The sequence below is a fragment of the Hesperophylax consimilis genome, chromosome 19, assembly GCF_061612785.1.
Source record: "Hesperophylax consimilis isolate HC1 chromosome 19, BYU_Hcon_1.0, whole genome shotgun sequence".
Taxonomy (NCBI): domain Eukaryota; kingdom Metazoa; phylum Arthropoda; class Insecta; order Trichoptera; family Limnephilidae; genus Hesperophylax; species Hesperophylax consimilis.
Window position 1 is genome coordinate 9,732,919 of NC_142854.1, and position 13,825 is coordinate 9,746,743.

General features: G+C 33.5%; 1 protein-coding gene and 1 pseudogene across 1 annotated transcript in view; both read right to left on the minus strand.

Annotated features, from left to right (window-relative positions):
* On the minus strand, positions 1 to 4,084 carry LOC149414787 (delta-1-pyrroline-5-carboxylate dehydrogenase, mitochondrial pseudogene; annotated as a pseudogene).
* A 172-nt stretch (positions 4,085 to 4,256) lies between these two features.
* Positions 4,257 to 13,825, minus strand: part of bif (protein phosphatase 1-binding protein bifocal) — a 144,499-nt gene continuing 134,930 nt past the window's right edge. The window contains exons 5-6 of the mRNA XM_089643163.1: positions 12,191 to 12,343; positions 4,257 to 9,871 (exon numbers count right to left, since the gene is read on the minus strand). Of these exons, the coding sequence (XP_089499289.1) occupies positions 9,741 to 9,871; positions 12,191 to 12,343 (284 nt within the window). The 3' untranslated portion in view covers positions 4,257 to 9,740. The remainder of the gene's footprint in view (positions 9,872 to 12,190; positions 12,344 to 13,825) is intronic.

Consider the following 13,825-nt stretch of genomic DNA (forward strand, 5'->3'; position numbering starts at 1 on the left):
TGATTTTTATTTTAAAACCAATTTAGCAGCACATGTACGGGTAAGAGTAATCGCACAGCGGAGTGAAGGTCTGTTTGATGGACTGCCCATTAGCAAACCTCAGAAGGTAGTGTGGCCCACCAGATTTATCATTGGTACCCGAGCGTCTCGTTCCTCCAAAGGGCTGTTGGCCTACAACAGCCCCTGTACATTTGTCATTTACGTAGAAGTTTCCGGCGCACATCTTGAACATACTCATGGCTTGCGTGATGAATGCAGGGTCTTGGGCAAACACAGCACCCGTCAAGGCGTAAGGAGCATCTTTAGCTATCATCTCTAAAACATTGTCTATCTCGTACTCATTGTAAACATACATCGTCAGAACAGGACCGAATACCTCCTCCTTCATTATTTTGTTGTTGTGATTATGACAGAGGATCAACGTGGGCTCGATGTAGTAACCGATTGTTTCATCGTAACAGCCACCCGTAAGTATTTCAAGCTCGTTGCAAGTCTTGGCGAATTCTATGTACGATACAATCCTGTCGAAAGCGTTTTTGTCTATCACGGCTGATGTGAAAGCGTTGAATTGTGTTGGGTGGCAAATCATCAAAGAGTCGATCAATGTGATCAGTTGACACCTCAGATCGTTGTACAAGCAATATGGTACGTAGATGATAGAGCATGCGGAGCATTTCTGTCCAGAATACTCGTAAGCCGAGCGAATGGTGTTGTTAAGGACGGTGCAAACTTCCGCAGTTGGATGAACAAAGTGGAAATTTTTTCCACCGAGTTCACCGATCAATCGGGGATAGTTGCGATAACTTTCGATGTTCGTAGCGACTTGCGTCAGTAGTCGATTATACACTTTGGTAGAACCGGTGAAGTTGATGCCGGCGAGGTGAGGAGAAGCCGTGATGGTATCTCCGAATTCCGGTCCGTCAGCGGGACAAAAATTCAACACTCCGGGTGGAAGTCCAGCTTCTCGGAAGATCTCGAACATCACCCAGCTAGACAGCATAGCCGTGTGGCACGGTTTCCACAGCACGGAGTTTCCCATCAGTACCGGCGAGGAAGCCAGATTACCTCCGATGGCCGTAAAGTTAAACGGTGCGATGGCGGCCCAGAAGCCTTCGCAGCCTCGGAGTCTATAAAAGTTTTTGGTTATCTCCGGTTCAGGTGAGAGCGGTTGATATTTGAGAATCTCAATCAAATAAGCGCAGTTGAAATTAAGGAAGTCTATAAATTCGCAAGCGGAATCAATCTCCGCTTGTATAGCAGTCTTTCCCTGTCCGATCATTGTGGCGGCATTGAGCTTTTGTCTATAAGGCCCGGCAGCCAACTCCGTCGCCTTTTCGAAAATCTTAATCCTGTCTTCCCAACGGAACTTATCCCAAACCTTCTGCATCTGCGTGCAGTTCCTTATCGCTCGCTTTATTGTCTCACCGTCGGCCAAGTAAAATCTGGCTACTTTGGTTTGATGGTCGTAGGGAGAGTATTGATATTCAGCTCTTTCCATCTTGATCTCTTCGTCACCGATTACAATTGGAATATCAGTGATGGGACAAGATAGCCTACTGATGAAAGATTCCAGATCGGTTCTTTCGCAAGAACAACTCAAGTATTGCAAAATAGGTTCGTTTCGGACCTCCTTCGTAGATATTTTTGGCGGAGTAAATGCATCGGGACAACCCAAAGAACTCGATTCATCTGCATAATATCTTTTGAAAATTTTTGACAAATTGTTGGATAATGTCTTTCCAAGGTAAACATTGTGCCTGAATCGTTTATGAAATTTAAAGAAGGATCCAACACTAAGCATGACTGTTGATTAACTGACACAGGGCGAACTTAAGTTATTAAAACAGATAATAATTTACATGGTCTATAAAAAATTCGACATTTCTAATCTAGTATTTTTATGTGTCAAACATTGAACATGTTAAAATTAGAAATCATAAATTACATATTTGAAAAAAGGAATTCAAATATCGAAATTATGATTTTTATGTAGGTAGGAACATGCCCAATGATAACAAATTGAATTTTATTAAGCCAGTACCTACCTAATCATCCTCGATATTGTCTTAGAAATAGTAATTATTTATTAAAAATTTTAAACTTATTTTCACTTTCTTATTTATGACCTTTAGTGACTTGTATTTTGTGCTGGTAATTTTTTCTTAAGGCGATGCACTACGTCGTGTAAGATTTTAAATTGAGCCGCTATCAATAATAACCCTTACGTAGATGGCGATAAGGTTTAAATTCCTGCTTAACACCATCCGCCTGTTTTGATTTATGCATGAAAAAAACATGGCCAAAAAGTGCCTTTTATTTTATTTTGTGGATGTTCAGGCATAAATATTTAATTTTTTTTTCGATCATTTTATAAATAACTTAATTTGCCACATTATACAATGAAATCATAACCGAAAATGGGTTCGTAAGTAGGAGATTTTGAACTTTAAAGCAGTTTTCATAGGCCTTACACATTATTTTTTTCTGGGCTTATAAAAAGACTTATCTAAAAAATACTCGATTATTTCAAAGTCCAAGATGTATTATACTCGCAGTATTAAAACACCTGAAACATTTCTAGGTAACCAAATTTTCAAACCAAAAACACATGATTTTCCATTACTACGTATGGCATCGCCTTAAGCTACGGTATAGATATATATAAATATATATATATAAAATTTTTGGGGTATCAGGGGTGATAAAATGATTTTATTGAAATTACATTAAACAGTATTGAATTTTTATTATTAATTTTTGTTTTATTACGCCGTGTTGCGCTTCCTCCTTCTTTAACCAACATTTTGTTTCATCTGCCCTGATCATGGACATGTAATGCTGTCCAAAACATTGACTAAAGAAGGGGAAAGCTCAATATGGCATAATAACCAAAAATTATTCAAGATATTTATACTTTTGGCTGTGAAAAACTCAAATCATATCAGAATGTATTGTTATATCCTGATTTTGCATTTCATATCGTTAAAAGATATTTAGAATTTATTGATATTTTAACTTTAAGTACCTATCTAGTTTTTAAATGGTTAATGATTGGTTAAGTTATATTTTTATTAAGACGATATTCCAATGAAAGGTTGTTGAATTCTTAATAATTTATTATGATTTAAGATGATATTAATAAATCTAAACAAAACATGATATAGAACAAGATAATAAGATAATAGGCACAGAAAAATACAAAATTAACGGTCTCAACTGGGAATCGAACTCAGGATCTCTGTCTTAATGAACGCGTTAATTTGCTCCGTTTTATCTATACCCGTACGCGGTACATATTTTCAAATACCTATACACGCAATTAAATGTCAAATTATAGCATTCTGGCATGATTTATTGGACTATATAGACAGAACAGATTATTCTCCACAATATGAAAACAAATCCTCGTGTGTCAACACTCTTAGATGTTTATAAAAACAAAAACATAAAATTTCATACAAAGACGTACCGTATCTTTTGAATGTGGTCCCGCCATACTTAGGCCACTGCGTTGATAGACACAAGTGGGACACCATGATCACTTATCATATTTAGTTATGAAAAGTTATGAATGACATACTAGTATGTACTAACGCCATTCGTTGACAAAAATGTAAACTAAAGGACTAAAAGGCGCACTTGATTATCGATCTTTTTTTATGAAATACAAAATAAAATTTCCGATTGTTTGGTTATTATTGGCATTGAGACAAATTTAAAATGGTTTTATTGATTTATTTACTACATAGGGAATAATTGAATAAAATAAAAAATTGATAAAAGATAAAAATTGTACCAGTTTGAAGATGGCCATGACAGACTGGAAGCGGTAACAGTATTGAATAAAAAAAAGTGGATAAAAGTTTTAAAATCATTACATATAGTGGAAGTCCAACATGAACAGTATGAAAAATAGAAATAGTACTATTTCCTTTATTCTATATACAAATATAATATTATTATGCAAAAGTACAGATTGCCAAATACAAGTTGTTTTCACATTGATATATTATGTTTAGATGAGACATGAAGTGAAAAAATAGTTTCTGCTTTTTTACCTTCAACTGACCTCCAACTCTCCCATCGCTCTAACTAAAACTACCGAATCCGTTCTAAGCACACTGCTTATCGCATTCTAATAGTGGAACAAGTTTCGACGAGATATTAGTATGCAGTAGCGCCTCTAATCGAAATATGGATTATAATTTATTCTGGTTAATCTGAAAAAAAGTAGTTATAATGAAAAAAAGGGTAGATCATATTTGAAATCATTTATTAATTATATCACTTTATAAATAGTACATTACTTATGAGTAAAGGGAGGCAGTACAATATCAGAAGTTCTAAAGGGTAAAACTAAATAAAATCATATGCGCATATCACCTTTTTGGCAAATGACTTGCCAAGGGCGGCAATACTAATTGCCCCAGATTATACAAGCGGTTACATCCATTCAACCCTTAGTGTAACAATATACGAACTTAGAAGTTAAAATAATTTTTTTGAGATTTGCTTCGAATTCATCGGTTCACCCACTGAAGAAAAATGTGGTTTTTTTTTATTGGTAAACTTTTAATCTAAATTCAATATGCTGATTTGATTGTTGGAAAGAGTGAAAACTCTGAGGAAAAATGATGACCTACCGATTAGGCACAATTTTTACTGAAGTTTTTATGGACAAGTTTTAATAAGTTTTTTTTTGTCTTTTTTACTCTTTTGAAATAAAAAGCCTGATAAATAATTAATCTTCGAAAACAACTTTAATTATTCTGTAGTATTTGATACACAAAGGGTAAAAGGCAATGTAAATAATATTATCGAAAAACTACGTCAGATAGAAAACCCTTAGATCGGCCCACAATTCAAAAAAAAGTCCCAGTTTGTATTGGACCCGTTTTGTATTGTTTATCATTCTGGTTGATCAATTATTCTCCTACGAGCGCGAATCGATAACAAAAGACAGAATCGTCAGAAGTGATTATATTTAAAAAGCTATATACAAAGAAAACAACTCCACTCAATTAATTCAGTAGGGAAATTATACACTTGAATTTTTAGGCATAAGTTGAACAATGATTTTTTTCATATTCTCTGCTCTTATGTGTAATATTTAAGAAACTAAATAGAAAAATGCCTAACCTCTGTGACAAATTTTTTCATATATCATTTATAATAAAACCCTTAAAAACTTCTCTTGTGATTCGATTCATTTAGAAAAATAAATAGTTTGGTTAGGTTAATTTGCGTAAATCAGAGAAAAAATAAAAGCTGAGGATGTTGCAGTCAGGTTGCCTCCTGCGGCGAAATTTCATGTTAATTACAAATATATCATATTAATTCGGGGGTTTAGGACCACAGGGGCCCATCTTCTAAAACATAGTTTCGAGATAAATGCAAATAAAGATTGGAATGCTCATATCGCCAACTGTATCTCTTAAACGGCTGTATGTACGAGATAGAGCTTTGTGTCACTAATAAATGCATTACCAAAACCAAGCTTAACTCGAAACACCAGTTTTTGTAGCTAGGCCCCTTTGATTCTAAGCCCCCGAATTAGAGCCAGCTAAATACAGAACTTTTGAAAATACCGAATAACTGTTGATGATATCTTAGGAGAATGTCGCCGGCTGGCCGATAAGCGTGAAAAGTCACGATACATAAAATACGTAGGTAATTCACGGTAAATACTGTGAGCGAAGGTCCACCGAGAGCCGTTGTGAATTGTGTCTCGTGACATTTCAGCGGTCGTATTACCCAAGTTTACTTTCAAAGCTCATAACTTAAGATATTTTGTTATTAATATGTTTAAAATTAGCGATTGGATTTATTAATTTTTGACGACAGATTATAAATGCGTATAATTGGACTTTTGAAAAGGCTTCTTGGTTAAAATATTAACGAAAAGAATAATTATTAATGGACTGCTGAAAAATAAACATAAATGTTATTTTAATTAATTAACGCTATGTAATATTAAAAAAATGACTTTACAAATAATAATCATAATTATTGCTAATTATATTTATTTATATTTTATAATAAAAGGAAATCTTCGCTTTTTAATGTTATTGCGTTTTCATTTTGAAATGGCATTTTTAAAAACTATAATTTTTTGGAATGGTTTCGAAAAATGATTGTGAATCACATTGATATAAAATACATTATTTCTCTAGGAGCTTCTCAGTTATTACAATGTGATTAAAATGACATTAAAATGACTGAGAACTTTTCTAGCATAGTATTTCATATCAATGGTCTAACACAGAGAAGTTTAGTGTTGCTATCAATATAAATTTTTTTTAAAACACGGAAAACAATAAATGCATCAATAAGGAATATAGTATTTGTCTACGTTTTCTCACTTAAATATTATGTATTTCAAAGATAATATTACTAAAAGCATAGATAATGACATTCATACACAATGAATAAGAAACCTAATTATAAATAATTATCCTACATTTAATTAAATTAACATACTGATATTATATACAAGTACTGATGTGATTTGCGAGGAATTTGGCTCCTTTATTTTATCCTCAAATAAATTATGCAATTAAACACAATGAGCAAAACTTATATAATACAATTTTAAAGCCATTTTACGTACTAGCAGAATTATAAAAGAATAATTCAGGCATTGTTATTGCAATACATCAAGGTTTGACAGGCCGGACCCAAGATACCCAAATCTAACCATATTGACAGCAAGATATAATATGTATTATTACCATGACAAATAATAATTATTCAATTGTATTTTGTACATGGGATGGGTTCAAAAATTTGATTAATATTGTCCCCGTTTTGCATGTTTTAAAAATATCAGTTAATAACAATACAAAAGCTAAGTCCGTGATGAAACTGAACGCTTGTATGAAAGCACGTAGTACTGAAGATGGACCTCAACTGACAAAGGTTTGGTCCTACTTACAGAAATGGATGTTAGAGATAAAGTTCATTAACAATGTACAATCTCAATTAGATTAATTAATGATATTTGTCGCTAAACCTTTACAGACATTCAAAGCTATTTTTCAAAGTAAACAAATTGAAAACTTTCATACATGTTATTATACACTAATTGGCACAAACTGCCATTTTAAACAACCATTACAAAAACAGTCTAATTTTGTGGAATTTATTGTATTGTAAAAAAAGTTATAAAAACTTTGTATAAATGCATACAAAATTTTCGATATGTTAGTAATAATTGGTTAGTTTTCAGAATTCGAAATCACCGCAGGTAAATTTTTGATTAATACAAAATCAGACTCTGTTTGACATAATACAATATATCGCTTAAACATTTAGAGAAAATATTGACAATGCCTACTGATAAGAAATACATATACAAAAACCTTGGAAAATCTACCAGATGCAATCGCTTCACGATACAACCATTTGCGGATTCAATCATTCTACATATTAAAAATATAGAAAAATCTGACAGTTCGATCATGAGAAATAAACTGTTACAAAATCTAATTTAAAAAGGCATTTTTAAATAATGGTGGAATTTTGTGATATCATGTCCGGCATTTTATCACATTTTTTTAAAAGTTCTGTCGGCATTATCAGTGGCAACTCGTGACTTTTGGGTGTAATAGAGTGCTAATATTACAAAAAATGGTATTATTGATGTTGTTGTAGCTTTTTTTCATATGAAGATTTTCAAGAACTGAAATTTCATGAAAATCTTCATACCAAAATTATTTTTCTAAAAAAATATAAACATCATTTTGGACTAAAGAAACATTAATTAAGTCGAATTTTTCAAAACTTGGCACTCTATCACATTCAAAAGTCAAACCATTCTCGATACAATAGATTTGTTTAGGGTTGTAACATGAGGTAAGTACTAATGAAATTTCCATTATGATTTTTCTAACACGGAATCAAAAGGTTTTTTAAGTCATGGAACAGATAGCGAAGGAATGTAATTATAATTTTAGAATTGCGCTTTCGTGCGTTCACTCAAATTACTATTTAGTATTAACAGGAAGAGAGACATAACCTTGAAAGTGCCGTACAAGCTAAAAATTTGACCATAATCTCAATGGGTTTCTCAAATATCAACAATATTTTAAGAAACAAAAAATTTTATATTTTTTAAATACAGAATATAATTAAAATGATAAATATTTTACAATCATGTCAAATTCAAGCTAGCGCTTCAAATAAAGAGAAATTTAAAATTATTATTACAAAAATTCAAGTCTTTTTTAAATTGAAATCAAAATGTCATAATACTATTGTATTATTAATAGTTTAAAAAAAATTAGTCTTGAAATTCACACCAGATAATAAATATTAGAATGTATGTATGGGAAAAATAAAATGCTTGCGATACAGCCATACCTTCAGAAAACTAGCAAAAATACTTAAAAATTAAAATTGTAAAAAAATAATTATACCTATTATAGTAATTTCATCAACGTGAAACTAAATTCATTTTATAGAGTGAAAACATCACAAGCTGAAGTAGCACGATAATTGCGTATTCAATAACTTACAAAATATTTACAAAAAGTAATGATAAAGTCATTATAATGCACTCCCCAACAGAGATTATCGCATACTTATGATAAAGCATTATTTGCGTATCCCGGCGTTTAAGCGTTGCACTTATTTGTTATATTCTAGCGTATTACGAGGATTATGACGTATGTACAATTATGGCTATTCGACATCAGAACCATACGCAACTGACACATTTCTGGGTTTTACGACTGTATAAAAATGTCACCGTCACCTTTTGGGGTTTCGTGACTTTGCTTTTTTGGGTTTAAAAAGTTTCCAAGGAGATCACCACACCCTTTCGGATTAAAATGAGGTCACTGTCGTCTTTCTGGGTTTAGTGATTTCCAAGGAGATCACCACGCCCTTTCGGATTAAAATGAGGCCACTGTCGTCTTTCTGGGTTTAGTGATTTCCAAGGAGATCACCACACCCTTTCGGTTTAAAATGAGGCCACTGTCGTCTTTCTGGGTTTAGTGATTTCCAAGGAGATCACCACACCCTTTCGGATTAAAATGAGGCCACTGTCGTCTTTCTGGGTTTAGTGATTTCCAAGGAGATCACCACACCCTTTCGGATTAAAATGAGGCCACTGTCGTCTTTCTGGGTTTAGTGATTTCCAAGGAGATCACCACACCCTTTCGGATTAAAATGAGGTCACTGTCGTCTTTCTGGGTTTCGTGATTTCCAAGGAGATCACCACACCCTTTCGGATTAAAATGAGGTCACTGTCGTCTTTCTGGGTTTAGTGATTTCCAAGGAGATCACCACACCCTTTCGGATTAAAATGAGGTCACTGTCGTCTTTCTGGGTACCGATTGATTTCCAAAAAGAGGCTAATTTTCCCCTTCGGGATTTTGTGACTACAAAAAGATCAATCTTATATTTATTTCATGATACCGAAAAAGAGGCCATCATCATCATCATCTTAGTACGTATTCATAAGAATAGGTTACTTATGCAGGTTTTATGAATTCAATATTTTAGAATATATGTATTGAGTTCATGATTCACAGAGGCCATCACTATCGTATATCATGTTATCACAATACAAAAAGAGGCCATTATCTTTATAAAGTGCTACGTGACTTTATAAATAGGGGCCATCTCCACAAGTTAAGAGTTTCATGACCTGCAGTCTAAAATTTTTGGGTTTGATGCCTCTTTAACTTTTAAGTGTGAGTTGACTTCAGTTCCGAGATGTCGACGCCATCTTGACTTCAAAACAGGAGGTCTCCGTCTCCTTTGTGGGTCTCGTGGCTCCAGGTGTGGGAGACGTCTTCATCGCAGGGCTTCACATTGTCCAGAGAGTTCATCTCTACAGATGAGTCTTCCAAACTGCTGGCAGCGTCTGGAAATTATGAGACCCTTCATTCATTACGATTGAGACACGATGAACATTACATTTGAGGGGATATTATATTGCACACACATCAAAGACAAGATAAACCGATAGCAGGATGTTGTGGTGCCCAGAGTAAGCTCAATTTATCCTACTTCATTTTGAAATATATAAATTCTTTCTTTAACTGATAATCACTAGCTGATCGCCTGAGATTACAAAGGCCTTATTCAATTTGGCGACATCAGTTTTGTTTCAAGTCAGTATAGATCACACTTATTGGTTTATCTTTTCTATGTCAAACACTATTTAGTAAATGTGCGGTCAGTTAGTGTTATTGAGGTACGTATTTAAAATGATAAGTGAATGTTGGTGTTATTTAAAATGGCCATTCATAGCGCAAATAGAGTTATTGAATTGGGTTAACTAAAACAAATGGTTATTGAAAAATGATAGTAATCTAAAACCCAATCTGACAATATTTGAAAAACTTCTACTACCATATTTATAAGCAGAAGATGTTGATCATTTGAATTGAGCCCATGACGCCTGGTAAGAGCCGGGCGTAATTTTCAATTTAGCCACTAACCGGCCAGTAATAAAAAGTCTAGATTAATAATAAAATTGACAAGGTTATCCTAAGACCAAATGGTCCCGTAAAACCTTAGATTATTTAAACATTAGGTTCTTCCGAAACCCAAATGGTTCCCTAAAGTCGAAATGGTTATTGAATGACTAAGGTTATTTATAATAATAATGAGAAGGTTATCCAAATGTCAAATGGTCCTTTAAGACCTTAGGTTATATAACACAAATAGTTATTTAAAAATTAGGTTCTTCTGAAACCCGAATGGTACCTCAAAGCCCAAATGATTATTGAATGACTAAGGTTATCTCTAAATAGTGTAAAACAAAGTCGCTATCGTCTGTCTGTTTGTACGCTTAGTTTATAATGAAAACTAGCCGACATGTACCCACCTGTAAGTATAAGGTTCGATGCTAACTCAACACAGTGACTATTCAACACACTTTGAAAAAGTGATATAAAGTCATTAAAAACGATGAATTTTTTTTAACCTAACTTAACCTAACCTACTTAACTCAGTTAATAAAGTTTTTGTTTCATCACTTTGCATGACTTTATACACGGTGTCCGGAAACTCGTAGTACAAGCGGGAAACTGGAGAATCTACACCACATGGGGAACCCAAAAAAACATAAAGTTTTTTGATTTGAGCATTTTCAAAAAAAAAAAAAAAACAAAAAAAAATATTTTTCGGCTATTTTAGGGTTAAAGTTTTTTCTGGTGTTTAGGGTTGAATAATAGATGTTTTAACCCTGCAGAGCAGAAATATTTTATGATTACACCGGTTTAAATGAAGGGTGATTTCAAAATAATGCTTCAAATCCGAGTTTCTTCATTTGTTTTACTTTCAAATAGTTTTAATTAGTTGGGTACTTTGATCTTCAGTAATAATTTATAAGAATTTGATTAAAAAAAAAAAAAAAAAAAAAAAAAAATCAACTTCAAACTCGATTTACTCGATAACGAAAGCTCAAATAAAAAAAAAATATACTACAAAATCGACTCCAAATGTGATGTAGATTCACCAGTTTCCCGCTTGTACTACGAGTTTCCGGACACCCTGTATAACTTTTTAAAGATGTGATGAATTATCATTTTCATGATTTATCCAGTCACCAAATATAATGTGCATGTATTATATATATATAAACCTGCCGGAAGAAATTCTCTAAATGATACAGAAAACCCTATCAAAATTCATTGCGTAGTTTAGAAGAACTAAGCGTACAAATAGACACGGATAGTGTCTTTTTTTATACAATTTAGAGATGATGAGGTTTTTCTGCATTCAAAGTCAGGAGGTTATACATTGAGGTCGTCTCCTACAGTGAAATTTCATGTTTTTTTACAAATATATTGTTTTAATAAGAGCACGCTGAGGAATTTTTTTTTTAATTTTTGTAAAATACCGAATAGTACCTAAGATGTAAGCGGTCCAAATTTTGTTATTTGCGGATGAATGAACAGCTTCTGACATCATGGTAAACACGCAATATTAAGAATTGTAATGATTTATGTCTCGTGCGATGTCACGTCACACCATTGTGCAGGTTTTACCGAAGTTCACATTGAAAGCTCATAACTTTATGCTAATTTTACTGTCGTTAATAATACTTTAAATATAATATATTTTCATCAAAAATAAATAAATTAAGAGACGACCTCATTGCTCTGATCCCAAAGTCAATGTGTTTTAGTTAATCTTGTTAGGTGAAGTATAGTAATAACAGATTGATTTGCACCTCCGTTGGTCCCCTTGCTGGTGCCGTTGGTGTTCCCGTTGCGGGCCACTTCTCCGCCTGGCTGAGACTGGGTGCGCGTGACCCCCAGCTGGAAGGAGTCTGCCTGCAGGGACACCTTGGAGGGGGTGTAGTTGGACAGGGATCCCCCCACACCTGAGGGAGAAGCGGGGGTGAGAACTAGCCACTTACATGATTATACAGGGTGTATACAAGGAGGTTCAACGACAAAATGATCTGTTGTAATCTTTCTCATGGACTTTCTTTGTAAAAGACATAGAGTGGTTATAACAGAGCTGTCAGCAGTAGGGTAACTGATATTGTGTGGAAGGTTTTTAAAGGGATAAGCACTAAGTAAATCGACGTGTCAAAAGGGACACATATAGATAATATCAACAAGGGAGATAAGCCATAAAACATTAATAGCATGAACCTGTACACACAAAAGTGTCGCCAACATGATTGACCAATACTACTGCAAATCGCATCTATCTTTGGTTTTTAAATCACACCAAACGCATAACTTTCATTGTGTAGTCACTTTGATAGTCGATACGGTTTGGTCGCAGCTCAGCGATAGTTGGCATGCTTCCATGCCACATCTTTCATTGTCTCTATTAACAACGAGTACAGTCATGGCGGACCAAACACACAAAATACATTTTACAATCTGGAGGGAGAAATTGGACAAAGAAAAGAAGAATTCTAGAAGACCTAGCAGTCACTATATATAACATTATAAAACGATAATAATAATAATAATTTTAGTGACGATCTTGTAAACATGAGCTGACTCTACCATCTTCACCAATTACGTATTGATGAAATTCTGATAAATCAATTGCAGGAAGTGAGCGATATTGATTCTACACCGTCACTACAAATAACTTGTTTTTGCGTCATCCCCAGATAAGATTACACTTACTTCATTGTAATCTATTTGCTAGAATCTAATATTATCCATAAAATATAGCTCCGAGGAGAAATACAACACACCTTATGATAATACGCATAGCTACTCGTTGCAATAATAAAATAAATTACAACAATATAAAGTTCCTTGATGTGATAAAAATGGGTACCAATATTTGGGTATTTACCAAGGTAGCTAAAATAATACGGGGAGACTTTTGAATCGGGGGGCGACTTTAACCTCTCAGAAAAAGACTTTTATTTACTTTGTGTTCCTTTGCGAACTGTCAAAAAGTAAAAATTTTTGTGTTATTCACGAGTTTTGTTAAAAGCTTCATAACTCACGTTTTGGGAAACGTAGCCTCATTCTAAAAAATGTTTTGGAAAGATTATGAAATTCACTATCGTATTGTTTTGTTATACGTAAATATTTGCGTTTCTAAATATACATTTTCTGAAAACGTCAAAAATATGTAAAAATCGCTGACCATTATTTCAAAGCTGTGAAAAATGTACTTTTTTCTGAGTATCATAAAGAAATAACACTTTATATATTGAAGAAATATAATTAAAAACTATTAGTCACCTCAAAATATTAACCGTCCAAACTAAAATATTTTTAATAAATTATTTAGAAACGCAATAAATTATGAACGAACAAGATGACAGATTCAATCGACTTAGATAATGCACCTCTAAATTCCATAGATATTCTTGAAGACAGAC